The sequence below is a fragment of the Rutilus rutilus genome (assembly GCF_951802725.1).
Source record: "Rutilus rutilus genome assembly, chromosome: 1".
Taxonomy (NCBI): Eukaryota; Metazoa; Chordata; class Actinopteri; order Cypriniformes; family Leuciscidae; genus Rutilus; species Rutilus rutilus.
The window spans coordinates 59,630,050-59,645,298 of NC_140209.1; the positions used below are offsets into that span (position 1 = coordinate 59,630,050).

Below are 15,249 nucleotides of genomic sequence, written 5' to 3' on the forward strand. Positions count from 1 at the left end.
ATTAGTACTAGTATAAAATACAACATCGATCTACGCTATCTGTGTTTGATCACGTTTCTGAATCTGATCAAGGCGTAGTCTTTGACAAAAATTAGATTTTCTCAACTTTTTTAAAATGTTGCCTTTCTTTATGAAACTTACCAACATTCAAGTGTTGATGAAAAAGGATGCATGAAGCTAATAAAATGTTTTTAAAATTAAAGTACAGTTAAAGGTATTTTTCAAGTATAAAAAAATAACATTTGAACATAGTGGCATATAGGCCTACTGCAACTGCAAAAATAATATATAAATAGTAAACTATAAGTATAATGTTAAGTTCACTTAAAGAAAACTTGCAGTATAAAAATACTAAACTAGTAGTTTACTGAGAGTATACTTCAAAGTGTACTTTCATTAACTAAAAATTTGCTACAAGTATTAAAATAGTAAACTTCTAGTATACCCATAAGTTCACTTGCAGTACAAAAGAGAAACGTAATTATGAACTAGTTGTGCACTTAAAGTTTACCACTGTTACACTTATAGTACACTTAAACATATACTTTTATATACTAAAAGTGGGCCAATTTAGTCCCAAGCGGTATTCAAATAGTACACTTACAAGTTTACTACTAGTACATATTGACATTAGTATACTTACTGCATAATGTATACCATATTGGTATACCAACATATTGAACAAAATGTATAGTAAACTCAGTCCTATCTAATCTTTCATTTTGCCCTGTTGTGCCATTGCTAATTATTAAACTAAAGTATAGTATATTAATTTCATTGAAAGAAAAAAGTTTGGTTACTATTACAATCTTCTAATGTATATCAAGTAAATCTGTTCTAGTTTTGTTGACTTCGAAATCGAGTTCGTAAACATTAAATGTGTGCAGATTCAAACCGATTCAAACTACAGTGAAGTGACACTGATTGAGAAGTAGGTACAGTAAGTGAATATCCAAAAGTTCAGGTACCTCAGCTGTGAGATGTAGGACAGACACTGAAGGAAACTCTTCATTTCACTCTCTTCCTCTGAACATCTTCTCAGCTCTACTGGTTTCTTCTCTGTCTGGAGTTTCAGCACTTCCAGGAGGACGGAGGTCTTTCTCTGTGAGAGATCTATGATCCAGACATCAGGTGACTGGAAAACTGACTGTAATGCTGGAAGGAAACTCCTGCCTGTTTGAGTCTCATAGTTCTTCACATGTGAGCAAAGATCCAGCAGGAAATCACTCTGATCAACAAGATAAGCATCATCATCATACCACTTTTCATCAACAGGGAAGGTTTTGTAACTGCACACAGACGACAGCAGAGTAGAGAATCTTGTTCCTGTAACTGTGACATTTTCAACTGCAGCAACACTGAGATTCAGCAGGAATTTCACTGCAGACTTCATCTCTTCATCATAATAGAACATAAACCTAAACCTGATGACATATAGAGAAATAAAAATCTCATTCATTTATGACAACATACAGCATTTATAAATCAAATATATAGTACATACAAACAAGTATTCTGATAAGAAGAAACATAAAAGCAACATTTATATAAGAGGACAGAATCTAATGACATTTATTACACTTTTCCCCCAAGGTCCATTTACAGTATAACGTGTAGCGTCTGGACTGAATCACGATGACCGATTCAGTTCTAAACTTCAGAAAGCTTTTAACCTTTTTGGACTTCATGTAAATTACAGGCCTAGCGCCGATGAGTCTGGATCAACTTGCCCCCATTGTCACTTTAGTGTCCTGGCAGAGGCTGAACAGAAACACCTTCGTGAGCGTCAAAAAGATCTGAATCAACTCAACTTCCCTCTCACGCCAGGAACGAAAGAACATTGAAACGGGAAACTGGAGAAACACACCTAATATACAGAGACATTCTTTCCATTTAACTCATAATTGAGTCATCCCAGAATGTATATGATATATTCCTGTGTGTATGAATGTCCCCAGCTTATATTAGCCTAGGTACAACTGTCTAGTTGTGTTAGTTAAACTCTAAGTGCTTATAGTCAAGTGTAAGAATGTTTCTCTGCTTTGAGATCTTCCAGCCATATCTTTCTTGGTATCGAATTATTCCTCTCGTTACACCTTAATTAACAATGTTTAGTGTTACAATAAAATGTATAATACAATTTTTACCATCCTTTGGAGTAAAAATGAGCAATTCTGACATCATCACTAAACATGCAGATTAGGCTGTCAGAAGCAGACAAAGAAACTCTCTCCCGCTAAACGTTCCTAACTACTATTGGTCATCTCAGCCAAAATAGGTGTGGACTGATTTATCCTTAAAGGACGATGACAATAGCTCATTTTCACTCATTCCTTCTTCCCTGTCTGCTCTTTTTCCTGTCCTTCGGATGAGACAACATCTTGATTTTCAGCAACTTTGCTTTTAAAGGTGAACTAAGTAACTTTTTTACCTTAACTGAACAGCTTCGGAGTCATTGGAATGGTTACATTACTTATTTCGGGTTGAATGGTGGTCGTTTCGCACCCCCCTGGTGCCCGTGAGCGGAAAATACGCACTTGCAACTTTGAGCCGGCGGGCCGCCTGCCACCGCGTCAGGAAGTATCGCGTGATATCAGGTCTCGCGATGTAAACAATTGCTTTACGGCCAAAAGAAATCTGCTAAAATGCTGTCATTATTGCGCTCACTCACGCTGTTCGAACCCGAATGAAGAAGACGTTTTAAAGAATGTCCCATCTGCTTTGATGTCGTTGATCTACTAGCCTCTGGTGTCTGAGAATAGCCAACGGGTTTTTACAACAGTGTTGTCAAATATCTATTCCGAAGCTGTGGGGGGAGCTCTAGAGACAAACCTGCACAGCAAAAACTCCAGTGTTAAATTAACACTCCCTGGAGTGTATATGAGTCCACACTCAAGAGTGTAAAGTGTTAAAATATGAGTGTTAAATTAACACTCAAGAGTGTTAAAGTTAATGACATAATTAAGTGATTAGTTTAGTGATGATTGAGCATTATTGAAGACACCTGATATTAACAAGCAGAATCACTGAAGGAGAAAAATCACAAATTGTCACCATTATGGTGATCGGTGTTTGCTTTAGTTGGGCTCTTGACCCTTATATGTTTACTTTAAATTTTGCTTGTCTGCTGTTATTGATTTATAACAGTCAGATGAACAAAAAGACAATGTGATCTGATGGCATTGGTTATGTTTTGACGTAATCATGTTGTGATCCGAAAAACGAAACTTATTGAGATAGTTTGGTTAATCTTGTTAATTACAAAAGCTCTGTGATTCTACAGCATATGATTTTCAGTATTTTTCATATAAAACAAAATATTTAATAAACATTGTTCTGATCAAAAGACTTTCAAATGAATTAATTTAGAAACACAGACATCAATAATCAGCCTGTGAATCTCAACAATGGTGACAATAATAAAGCATGTTGCAGTGGCTGCCACCAATCACAACTCATTAATGGCTCCCATCATGCATTGCGGTATGAATAAATTATGATCTGAATTGCCCATGTAATTTACTTTTCCTAATTGAATATTCTGCTCGTCACCATTGTTGAGATGCATAGACTGAATCTTGATGTCTGTGTGTGCCTAAAAGAAAGTTTTTTTATTTATTTTTTTCAAAACAGCTTTTAAGAAATCCTTTGTATAATATCTAAAATTCTGGATATTTATGCAGAATCACAGTTGTTCTGTGATCAACAACATACATCTACATCAGAAAGAAGGATCTTAATGAGTTCAGTGATCAAGTTCAAATGATGATTGTCATAACATAACCAACACCATCAGATCACTTTTTTTCTTTGTTCATCTGTCAGTTATAACTCAGATACAACAGCCAAACAAAATCTAAAGTAAGCATATAAGGGTCAAGAGCCCAACTAAAGCAAACACTGATCACCATAACGGTGGCTTACAATTTGTGATTTTTTCCTTCAGTGATTCTGCTTGTTAACATCAGGTGTCTTCAATAATGCTCAATCATCACTCAATTAATCACTTATTTATCTCATTAACTTCAACACTCTTGAGTGTTAATTTAACACTCATATTTTAACACTTTACACTCTTGAGTGTGGACTCATATACACTCCCAGGAGTGTTAATTTAACACCGGAGTTTTTGCTGTGTGTGAGCAAAAAGCGAGAATACAGCGAAGAAATCCCGAAGTTACTGAGCCCCGCTTTAAGTAAACCTTTTAAACTTTTAAATTTGCCATTCCTTGATCTCCTCTCTCTTTCTTTCTTTACTTTTCGTTATTCTGTATATATGTATTCTCTTTTACACGTAGTCGTATGTATTTATAGTTTCATTTATTAAAAACTATTATACACTTGTCTCTGTTGCTGCTCACAGATCATATGTTTGAATGTTTGATCTTTAGCCATAAGCTTTTACACTGTTGAGTACTTTAGTTAGTAATCTAATAGAATAGAAAAGTTATTCTTCATGACCAGAAGAATAATCTTTCTCAAGAGTTGATAAGAAGATCGTACGGTTTCCTTTTTGAGCTAATTTGCTACGAATGTTAGTTGAGGTTTCTAGAACCTGTGTTTATTTTTCCTGACTATTTTCCAGCTTCTCTGTGACCCTAATAATAAGGTTTTTGTTGTTTTTCCAATCAATTTTACACAGTTCTGCATCTATAGGTAAATACAAAACAATATATTTTTTTAATGATTCATAATAGTACACAAAGACCTGCTTCAGCTTTTTTAAATATGTTGAGCAAAAGGCTGTACAGTATCAGGTACCTCAGCTGTGAGATGTAGGACAGACACTGAAGGAAACTCTTCATTTCACTCTCTTCCTCTGAACATCCCTTCAGCTCTACTGGTTTCTTCTCTGTCTGGAGTTTCAGCACTTCCAGGAGGACGGAGGTCTTTCTCTGTGAGAGATCTATGAACCAGACATCAGGTGACTGGAAAACTGACTGTAATGCTGGAAGGAAACTCCTGCCTGTTTGAGTCTCATAGTTCTTCACATGTGAGCAAAGATCCAGCAGGAAATCACACAGTTCTGGCTTGTTATTGTGTTTCAGTTCAAAAGAGGAGCAATTGCACTGAGATGCTTTATGGAAGAATTCTCGAAAGAATGCGATTTGCTTCAGTGGTTCTTTCCAAATCTTTAATCTGCAACACAGAAATCATATATCAATAACAACAACACTAATAATAATAACAATAATAATAATAATAATAATTTTTAAATTATAACAATTAAGCAAATTAATAAAGAAATACATTACTATGGCAATAATTTTGAACTGTAATATAAAGGCATTTAATCATAATAATAATAATGATAATAATACAATTTAAATGTACAGAACATCAGTAAAATTATAATACTAATATTTATGTCTTAATTTCTTTGCTTTCAAATGTTAAACTTTTATTTTGGGGGAGACCTTAGAGCTTCTCTTTAGTTCATAACAAATCTCATTGCAGAAAGTTGAAACATATTGCCTTTTTAAACGCATGTTACAAGCGACCCAAACTTACAGCACTAGCAGAGAACAGTTAGTGTGAGCCGATTTTTACTGACAATAGACGTGTTAAAAATCGGCATGATATGGAAGTTGTGACCGTTTTCCACCCCTTATTGTGACATATATCCAAGTGAAACGGGAATTGCTTGTTGGATTGCTGTTTGTCACTGCTTTGATCTCATGTGAGTGACAGGAGGTTGCTGGAGTTTATTTTCCCGTCCTCACGCCAGTAAACACGTCATCAGAGAAGAGATGTCAGTGCGTGGAGGAGGGGAAGGTATTCTGAATAAAGATTACGAGGGCACATGATTTAAAAAAGTGATGTGCACATAAATATTTCATAATAAACACTGCAATATTTCATTTTGATTTCATGGTGACTTTAACTTTAACTAACTATCCCTGGCTGAGATGCTAAGCGTGTTCTGCGCTCAATCGCTGATGGCACCGTCCGCTAGCTTGTGCAGTCCTGACGTTTTTCTTGCATTTTGCGCTGTGGGCTGTAGGGGAGAGCGGGGCACAAAGTAACGCTTTTTGACTTTCTCAGTTTGTGTAAATCTACTTATGGTTCAGAGTATTTTTTTCCCCCACATTAATTTCCCACATGTCTAGTACAATTATGTGTTTTTGTTTTATTAATACAGTATATACTTTTTTCTTGATATACCCCGAAAGAATGGAAGTGAAATGTGACAACATGCCCCATAGGTGGGGTACATTGTAACATGTCGAGGGGCACATTGTAACATGACCATATGACAGCTTAAAATGTTATCTGATCTAATAAAAAAAAATATGCAAAACAAACTAAAATATTTTCTAAATAAAATACAATTAAAAAACGTTCTCATATAAAATAATGGCAATTTTTAATAATTAAATATAAACTAATTTTTGAGTTTTGACTATGAACGCAGGAAAACACAGCTATACAACATAGTTCAAAACAAATAAATAATTAGTCATTTCTGAACATTGACTCTCAGTCTTTATTCACCCTTTTCTCACGTTTTCTCAAAAAAAAAAAAAAAGTATAGAATATAATAGCATATTTCTAATAGGGGCACATTGTAACGCAGTGTGACAACATGCCCCGCCTGCACAACTGGGATTTAAACACGGCTAGTGTCTTCTGTTAGCGAAGCATTAAAGAACTATCTCAACTGTTAAATAACATCTTGGAGATTAAAATAATATCAGATTTGTCTCATTTTAAATAAACAAAAAATAGAGATGAAAAATTAACTTAAGTAAGAATTTTACTTTTGCTATGGTTTAATAAATGTCTATGGATATCTTCAAAAAAAATTATAATTTTGGCGAATTTTTTTTTTCTGTATAGTGTTGATATGGCAACTAGTAAATACACAAAGTTTCGTCATCCAAGCATGTGCGGAAGTATTTAAAACAAGCGTGTTACAACTAGCCCCGTGTTACGTTGTGCCCCGCGCTCCCCTACCATAGCACATGGGGTGGCCGCAGACTGTTTTACATCGTTTATAGTCTCCTGCGTGGACGTCGAAAAGAATATGGTTTAAAAGGCAAACACAGAGGATTACCTTTATTCGCAATTGCTTTTGTGCTAAATTTAAAGTCCTTAAAAATGCAATAGTGTGAATCTTACCTCAGCAAATGACCTCTCGTTGCATCTATCCCCCGCCAGTTGTGGGGTAGATTGTAACTACTGAACTCTTTGTATTTGACATCAACACACATAATCTGTGATTGTTTTGTATATGTCCAAGTGAGTTATATTTGTAGCAGAAAAATGTGGCTGCCATGTATCATATTTTGAGAGATCTAGCACAAACAGCGGTTGAGTTACAGATATTCAGGCCTACACAGTAAACTCCCCAGATACAGATATATTCACCCGCTAGTGGGCATCATTGTTCATTTTCACTGCAACATTGAACCTCTGTGCTTCTCGTTCCCTTAAATTCAGCACAGTCATTAACTCGGTTCACTACAATAGAAGCTGTTCGCCCGGGGATCGGGATGAGATGAGGTTTTATCTTTCTGATAGGTTTATTATCAAATGGCGAATTACAAAATAATTTGGCTGCATCAGGCATACAGCAATATAATAAAGTAATAAGTAAATAAATACCAACAGGCAGCAGGCAAAATAAGTTGCCGGACCAGGGGCCTCATTTATAAAGCTTGCGTACGCACAAAACGGGGCTGAAAACATGCGTACGCCAGTTCCTGCGCAAAAGGTGGGATTTATGAAGAAAAACTTGACGTGAAAATATGCGCACCTACACGCAAACTCTGACCCATGCGTACGCACATTTTGGAGACGGAGCAGTTTGGCGACACCGATGGTGAGTTGGAGTTAAATGTCTTTTTGGTCACTTTTAGAATTTAGAATTAAAATTAAACATAATACAGAAAGATAATACAAATATAATTTCCCTCACCAAGCCTGTCACTTGAAGCAAATATCCATTCCTTCTTATGTCCGCGCCAGCGAGCGCGTTGGGCCGTTTAGTGAAACTGACGCAGTTTAAATAAATAAAATAATGATTTAAACTATGTTTTACTTCTGATATAAACATTTAGATTAAATATGCCATTCAAATTATGGAGTTAAACACTTAAACATGAAATCATACTGAAAAGTTACAACATTTTTTTATATTCAATTCAATCAATAGAAATATTTGTTGTGGATGCGATTGTTTTTGAACACTTTTCCTGTGGCGTGCTGTGCTTTAATGTTTTAACCACAGAGATAATTGCTTATCATGATAATACCAGATTGTCTGAGAAAATAGTTTCATGTAAATAATGCCCAAGGCCTATCTGTTTCCATTAAAAATATAAATCAATTAAAAATACAATTCGGCAAGTGGAAAAGATTGAGAAAAACTTTCTCTGAAATGTATTTTACACTATTTGATTTATGTAGGCTATTCAAAAACAAGGCAAGGATAACTACTTGATTTGTATTAATGTAATGTTTCTTGTACCGTTTATATCATTTGCATATGATTATTCATCCACGTGATAACGTTTAAGTTATCACGTGGATGAATAATCATATGCAAATTATATGTAGATGAGGATCTGCATAGTAAAACTAGGCGTTGTAAGCTCCATATATGGTTATTTCGGGTGGAGACGCATGTACGCACAATCTTCCGCTGACTGGGATGTATAAAGTGAATTCTGCGCAGGTACTGGCGTACGCACGGTTTTATAAGTCTGAATATTTTTTTGCGTACGCCATTTTTGGCGTACGTACACTTTTAGTAAGGTTCCTACGCACAGTTTTATAAATGAGGCCCCAGATCTGCCTTACGTTTAGAACAGTTATTAACAATAAAAACTATGGCACATCATGTGAAAAAAGGTGTTCCTCTGTGTTAGCCTTTTGAACTATATACTTCTCAACGAGCACGCAGTAGACTATAAACGAACTAATTGAAATGATGTTTGTGCTTTCAGTGTGATGAGTGTGTGCTTCAGATGAACAATGCAATCAATCATCACAGTTTTAAACGTGTCAAAATAAATATTCCCAAAGGTTAAGAGGTTAGTTAATAAAAAAAAAAAAAAAAACTGTCTTAATTTACTCACCCTCATGTCATTCTCACACATCACACACACACACATACATACATATATTTGAACGTCTGTGTTTACTACAATAGGCCTATGTGTGTTGATCAGTAATTATGTTCATCATATAAAGCGATCATGTCTCTTCAGAAGACTAGGATTAAACCAATCGATTGATTTTTTTTTATTTACAATGTTTTTATGATCTTGTTGGATCTTTTAAGTTTCAGGGAAATTGACTTTAAATAGAGGGACAAATCTCTCAGGTTTCATAAAAAAATGTGATGATTGAAAATCTTATGGTTTAAAATGACATAGGGCATGATAAAAGATGGGGCATGATTCTGAAGGTATTTATAATACCTTATTAGTGGTCGACCGATATATCGCCAAGGTCGATATAGCAACCGATATTTGGCACTTTTAAAATATCGGCATTGGCCGATACGTTTTTCTGATTGTGTGTTGACTTTTATTTTGACAGCGCTCCGGACTTTTATTTTGAGAACACCAGAGTGCCTGAGAAGAGAACAGCAGCGCCTGATCACACATATTTAATACTTTGTTAGACAGAACTGGTAAACAAAGAAAGTAAATGGTATGCGAAAAAGTAAAGTGTTGCTTTTATATTATTTGTATTATAGGCAAACAATTAGGCTAAAATACTTTCTCATTTACTGTCAACCAGGGTTGGGGAGTAACGGAATACATGTAACAAAAATCCAGTAACTGTAATCCGTTACAGTTACGTCAAAAAACGTAGTAATCAGATTATAGTTACATTTAAAAAAAGGGGGGAATACTTTCAGGATTACAATGGTTTCATTTAAAACTAAATAAATAAGTATTTTGGCATAATAACACTATATTAAGCGCTGCTTGATTATACAGTAGTTCCTGGTTCTGTTGCCAGTAATGCCTCACGTGTGCCACGCGCTGGTGCATGCGCAAATAACAGCTGTCTACAATCTCCTCAGACGCAGATTGAATCACTGCTGCTAGTAGAAATGATGCTGCCTGCGGGTAAAATCGCTTTTAATTCATGGAAATTCCGCTGCTATTTTGTAGAAATTAGGAGAGTATCTTTTTTAGTACTCAAAATGTCCTTTCTTAATCTTTTCTCACGTAACGGGATGTTCGCTGTCTAGGTAACGTCGTAGGGGAACTCCCACTGCCAACGCCACAAGTTCAGTCAGGCAAATTAAGAAAGATCACGGCTTTAGTCAACATGTAGGCCTATTTTAAAATAAACTAATATGTAGATTGTGCAAAAATTTTAAATGTTGTGTTTTTATTTTTAAGTTAAAAATTAGTTACAAATAAAACAAAATAATCTGTAATACCATACATTAGCCACTAGATGTCTGTATAGCCCTTTACATAAATATATATTCAGGCCTGTGTGTATATTTTGAAAATATTGTAATGTACACTGAGCCAAATTCTTAATAAAAGTTTTTTTATATATTTTTTTATAATATTTCTTCTTGCTTGACTTTATTTATATACGTGACCTTGAAGTAATCCAAAAGTAATCAGTTACATTACTTTCATATTATAGTACTTGGATTACGTTACTGAATACTTTTTTTATGAAGTAATTTGTAACTGTAACGGAATACATTTTTAAAGTAATCCTCCCAAGCCTGCTGTCAACATTCAGCACAAATTAATTTTTTTTTATTGCTCCATGGTAAAAACACAAAACATTTCATTTTCTTCTTTAGATAATTTAAATTCCCATGTGCAAAAGGGAGCAGAAAGAAGATAAAATCTTATACATCTAAATGAGCATCTACATCATTTAAACAAATCTCTGAATATCTAATAAATTCTCCTGATAAACGTGTTACTGCGTGTGACGGTCGGTCCGTGAGAAGTGAGTGAATGCGAACAGAAGATCCGCTTCAGGAGACGCGATCGAAAAACTTTAAATCCTTCATTTTAAAATATGCTGTGCTATATTGCTCACTGTGTCATATTCATATCGTTTTCACTGTGTGCTGTATGTAATATTAGCGTTACCTTGTCTTTATTTGAAAAAATATGATTACCAGTACGAACAATATTACCAAATTACTGAGTGCAATGTTACAGAGTTTTCTTCCTTTTTACTTACTTCTAAATAATTACTTTATTTGTGAAAAATACTGTAATAGGATTGCAGATTCAAGAAGTTACCATCTAAAGTATAAGCATGTTTATTTTAAAGATGTTTTCTAATTTATTTAAAATGTATAAAATATTGATTAAAATAAATATAAAGTAAAATATCGACCATCCTGCTCTCTAAGATATCGGCATCGGCCATCAAAAAAACAATATCGGTCGACCACTATACCTTATAAATACAGTAAACTCAGTCTTGGAGTTAAAAAAAAAAAAATATAGATTGTGAATTATTTTTTTACATCCACAATACGTTGTCACATTTTTTTTAAATATTGCTATTTATCGTTTCACCCCTATTCCAGTACCTGATCTTGGGTGAGCAGCTGAGCATCATGTTCATTCCTGCGTCAGTCATGTTACAGTCCTCCAGATTCAGATAAACCTCTTTATCTCTGGACTGAGTGGTCACGTAAGCCAAAGCACAACACTGATGAGGGTCAAGATCCTCTTCAGGCTCAAGCTGATGGTCCATCTTCTCCAGAAACATTAAACACGCTTTAGGAGACTGGAGCTCATACAAGCACTGACACACATAGTGAAGATCAAACTCTTCACATTCACTCTGAGGTTGGAGGAAAGTTTCCAAAAACTTCTCAATGAACCAGTCAGATGTTTTCTTTATCTGATCCTCTGGGAAGAGACATTTGATGAGTTTAATGTTGTGTTCTCCCAGAAGTCCACATAAGAAACGAAGAACATGTTTCATGTGTTTATTCTCCTCAGTTTGACAGAGTTGTAGGACTTTCTCAATTTCACCTGGATGTAGAAGAAGCCACAAAGCTGAGAAGAATTCCTGCATTGTGTTGTGGAGAAAAGCACAGTACGTTGTTGCAGATGTTGGCGAGTCTTTTGTTGTGATCATCTTCAGAAACGCACGAGAAATATGTGTCTCATCACAGCTAATAAGGTTTATGGTTTTCTGCATAGTTGCATTGAATGCCTCTTTCATCAAAAAATAAACCTGATCTTTGTTGTCTTTCAAGTATTTATCTATTTGCTCAATTTGTTTCTTGCCAGCAACACGGAAAATGTGGATGTACATTTCCGTGACTGTGTTTGGATGTTTGAAAACGTTGTTGTTTTTAAATTGAATCAAGTCTACGATCATGAATGCATACATTGGCACATGGCTGAGACTGAACAGCTCTTGATTCTTCAAAACAACATCTAGAAGAACAGGATCGTGACCCAACATCTTCTGATGGTAAGCTTTGATAGACTCTTCACTGAATCCTTGGACATACACTTTCCGTGTCGGCCAGTCGCAGAAAAGTGGATCATATTCCACCTCTGATCTGCATGTTATTATAATCTTGGCATCAGGCAGGAGCTCGTGGTTCATGATCTTCCATAAGGTGGAATTTTCTTCTAAATCGACTACGCCATCAAATACAATGACAACATTCTCAGAGTTTTCCTCAATATCTTGAAACACGTCCTTTCTGTCTTTTTCCATTGGCTTTAAATATACGTCAAAGAAAAAAGACTCCAAATTGCCAATGCTAGAACTGTGAGCCAAAGCACTTTCATCAATGTAAAACATGTAGTCCAGCTCTCGGTCATCTTTCTCTGCCCACAGATGCAACATTTCCTGGACAACTGTAGTCTTTCCTATTCCAGGTTTGCCGATGAGGAGGATGTTCTTATCTTGGCATCTCAGCAGATCCACAGGTGAAAGTGCTTGTTGCTCAGTAGGAATGTAAGAGATCAGCTTTTTGGGCCGCAGCTTTTTGCATTTTTTATTTTTCCCTTTTATTTTGCATTGAGGAGTTTTCACCACAGAGTCTGTCTCTAAAACGACAGGTATAAAATGGAAGTTTCCTTGTGCCTTGTCATCCCGATATTTACAGCAATGTTCCCTTTGGTCCTTCAGAATCCTTTTTGCTTTCTTCTTGAGCGCTGACTGGTAGTTTTGACAGGGCTTTGTACCTAAAACAGCAATAAAACCATAACAATTTGTATTGGAAATTGTGTTAATTTCAACAAAATGTATTTTTTCATTTATCTACTCACCAAATGAATAGCTGACCTCTGTATCTTCCCATCTGAAGGGAAAACAGCTGATCCAGGAGTGTAAATCAGGATGCAATGTCTTCTTCTTAGTGACATCCAAAATCCTGAGTAATTCATAACTGGCCTCTTCGCCTTTTTTAGTGACCCAATCCAATATACATCTGGCTTTATCAGACTCTGTCCTCTCGGCTTTGAGATCATCGACCTCATGGTAATTGAAAACCCTCTTCTGATAAAGATTATCAATGATCAGAGGAAGATTTCTCATATCAGTCACCAGTTTTGCCCAAGTATTTCTGATGTACTCCGTAGGAGACTGCTGTGTACAAGCCATGCTGCAGGCCTTTCAAACCTGAGGTACAAGACAGATGTATTCAAACAACATTACAATTAATTATCAAATGTTCACATTTGAGCAATTTCACACAGGAGAGCACTGTAGAAAAAAGTCTTAATACACTAGGTGTATGTGAACCTAATTCTCTGTAAACATGCAGTGATTCCTCTTTAATGATTGGTTATTTTGGTGTCCAGTCTAGAGACCGAACACTGTGAGTTTTTACTGTGAGAATTGACTAACACAGAAGCACAGAGAATACAGCCTTTGCTGGAAGCCAGTGATTATAGTTTATAAAGTTTTAAATATGGATATGTTTCTCTAAAAACCCAACGTTTCGATTCAGAAGGCATTTATCAATCCACTGGAGTCGTATGGATTACTTTTATGATGGATGGATGCACTTTTTGGAGTTTCAAAAACTCAGGCACTATTCAATGCAATTACAAAACTGGGACAAGCCAGGATATGATTTAATTATGTTCCTTTAATTAAATGGCTAAAATATGATTAGTATAATAATAAAAAAAAAGTAATATATTACAAAATATATCTGTTGTAAACTTGTCTTTAACTTCAAGTTGTCATATGAAAAACAGGAGAGTAATTACTGATCAAAGCTGAATTTTCACCATCATTAGGCTACTCCAGTCTTCAGTGCCACATGATCCTTCAGAAATATTTCTAATATGATTTAATGATCAATAAACATTTCTGATTATTATCAATGTTGAAAACATTAGGATTCTTTGATGAAAGTTCAAAAGAACAGCATTTATCTGAAATAGAAAGCTTTTGTAACATTTTACACTACCATTCAAAAGTATGCTGTCCGTAAGATTTTTTTATTTTATAAAAAAAAAAAAATGTTTATACTTTTTTTAATTAATATACCGCAAGGATGCATTAAATTGATCAAATGTGACAGTAAAAACATTTATATAAAAGATTGCTATTTCAGATAAATGCTGTTCTTTATCATTTTCTATTCATCAAAGAATCCTGAAAAAAAAAAATACACAACTGTTTTCAACATTGATAATAATCAGAAATGTTTCTTGAAATCATCATATCAGAGTGATTTCTGAAGGATCACGTGACACTGAAGACTGGAGTAATGATGCTGAAATTCAGCTTTGATCACAGGAATAAATTACATTTTCAAAAATATTCAAATAGAAAACAGTTATTTTAAATGTATTATTTTTGACTGCCTTGGTGAGCAGAAGAGACTCTCTTTAAAAACATTTAAAAATCGTACAGATCTGAAACTTTGAACGGTAGTTCCCTGGTGAAAAAAAATTAAACAAATACATGCTAAGTATATTTGCAGCCAGACTAATTATCAGTATACTTCAAGTGTGCTATTTTGAAACAAATAATTTTGTACTATATTTTAGTTGTAATTAAATTGCAGTAAAGCATAACTTTAGGTGAGAGAGAGAGAAAGAGAAAGAGAAAGAGAGAGAGAGAGAGAGAGAGAGAGAGAGAGAGAGAGAGAGAGAGAGAGAGAGAGAGAGAGAGAGAGAGAGAGAGAGAGAGAGAGAGAGAGAGAGAATTGAATTTAAATTACTCTTTATTACAAAAACCAAAACCAGATTAACAATAAACCCATGGATTCAATAAACATGATTATAAGAAGTGTGCAAAGACCACTTCTCC

General features: G+C 35.0%; 1 protein-coding gene across 2 annotated transcripts in view; it reads right to left on the reverse strand.

Moving 5' to 3' along the window:
- Positions 1-15,249, reverse strand: part of LOC311294657 (uncharacterized protein) — a 94,781-nt gene that overhangs the window by 44,696 nt on the left and 34,836 nt on the right. For both annotated transcript variants that reach the window (XM_084415648.1, XM_084415649.1), the window contains exons 2-5: positions 13,251-13,602; positions 11,543-13,166; positions 4,762-5,139; positions 969-1,424 (exon numbers count right to left, since the gene is read on the reverse strand). In XM_084415648.1, coding sequence (XP_084271774.1) covers positions 969-1,424; positions 4,762-5,139; positions 11,543-13,166; positions 13,251-13,584 — 2,792 coding nt within the window. In that variant the 5' untranslated portion in view covers positions 13,585-13,602. The remainder of the gene's footprint in view (positions 1-968; positions 1,425-4,761; positions 5,140-11,542; positions 13,167-13,250; positions 13,603-15,249) is intronic.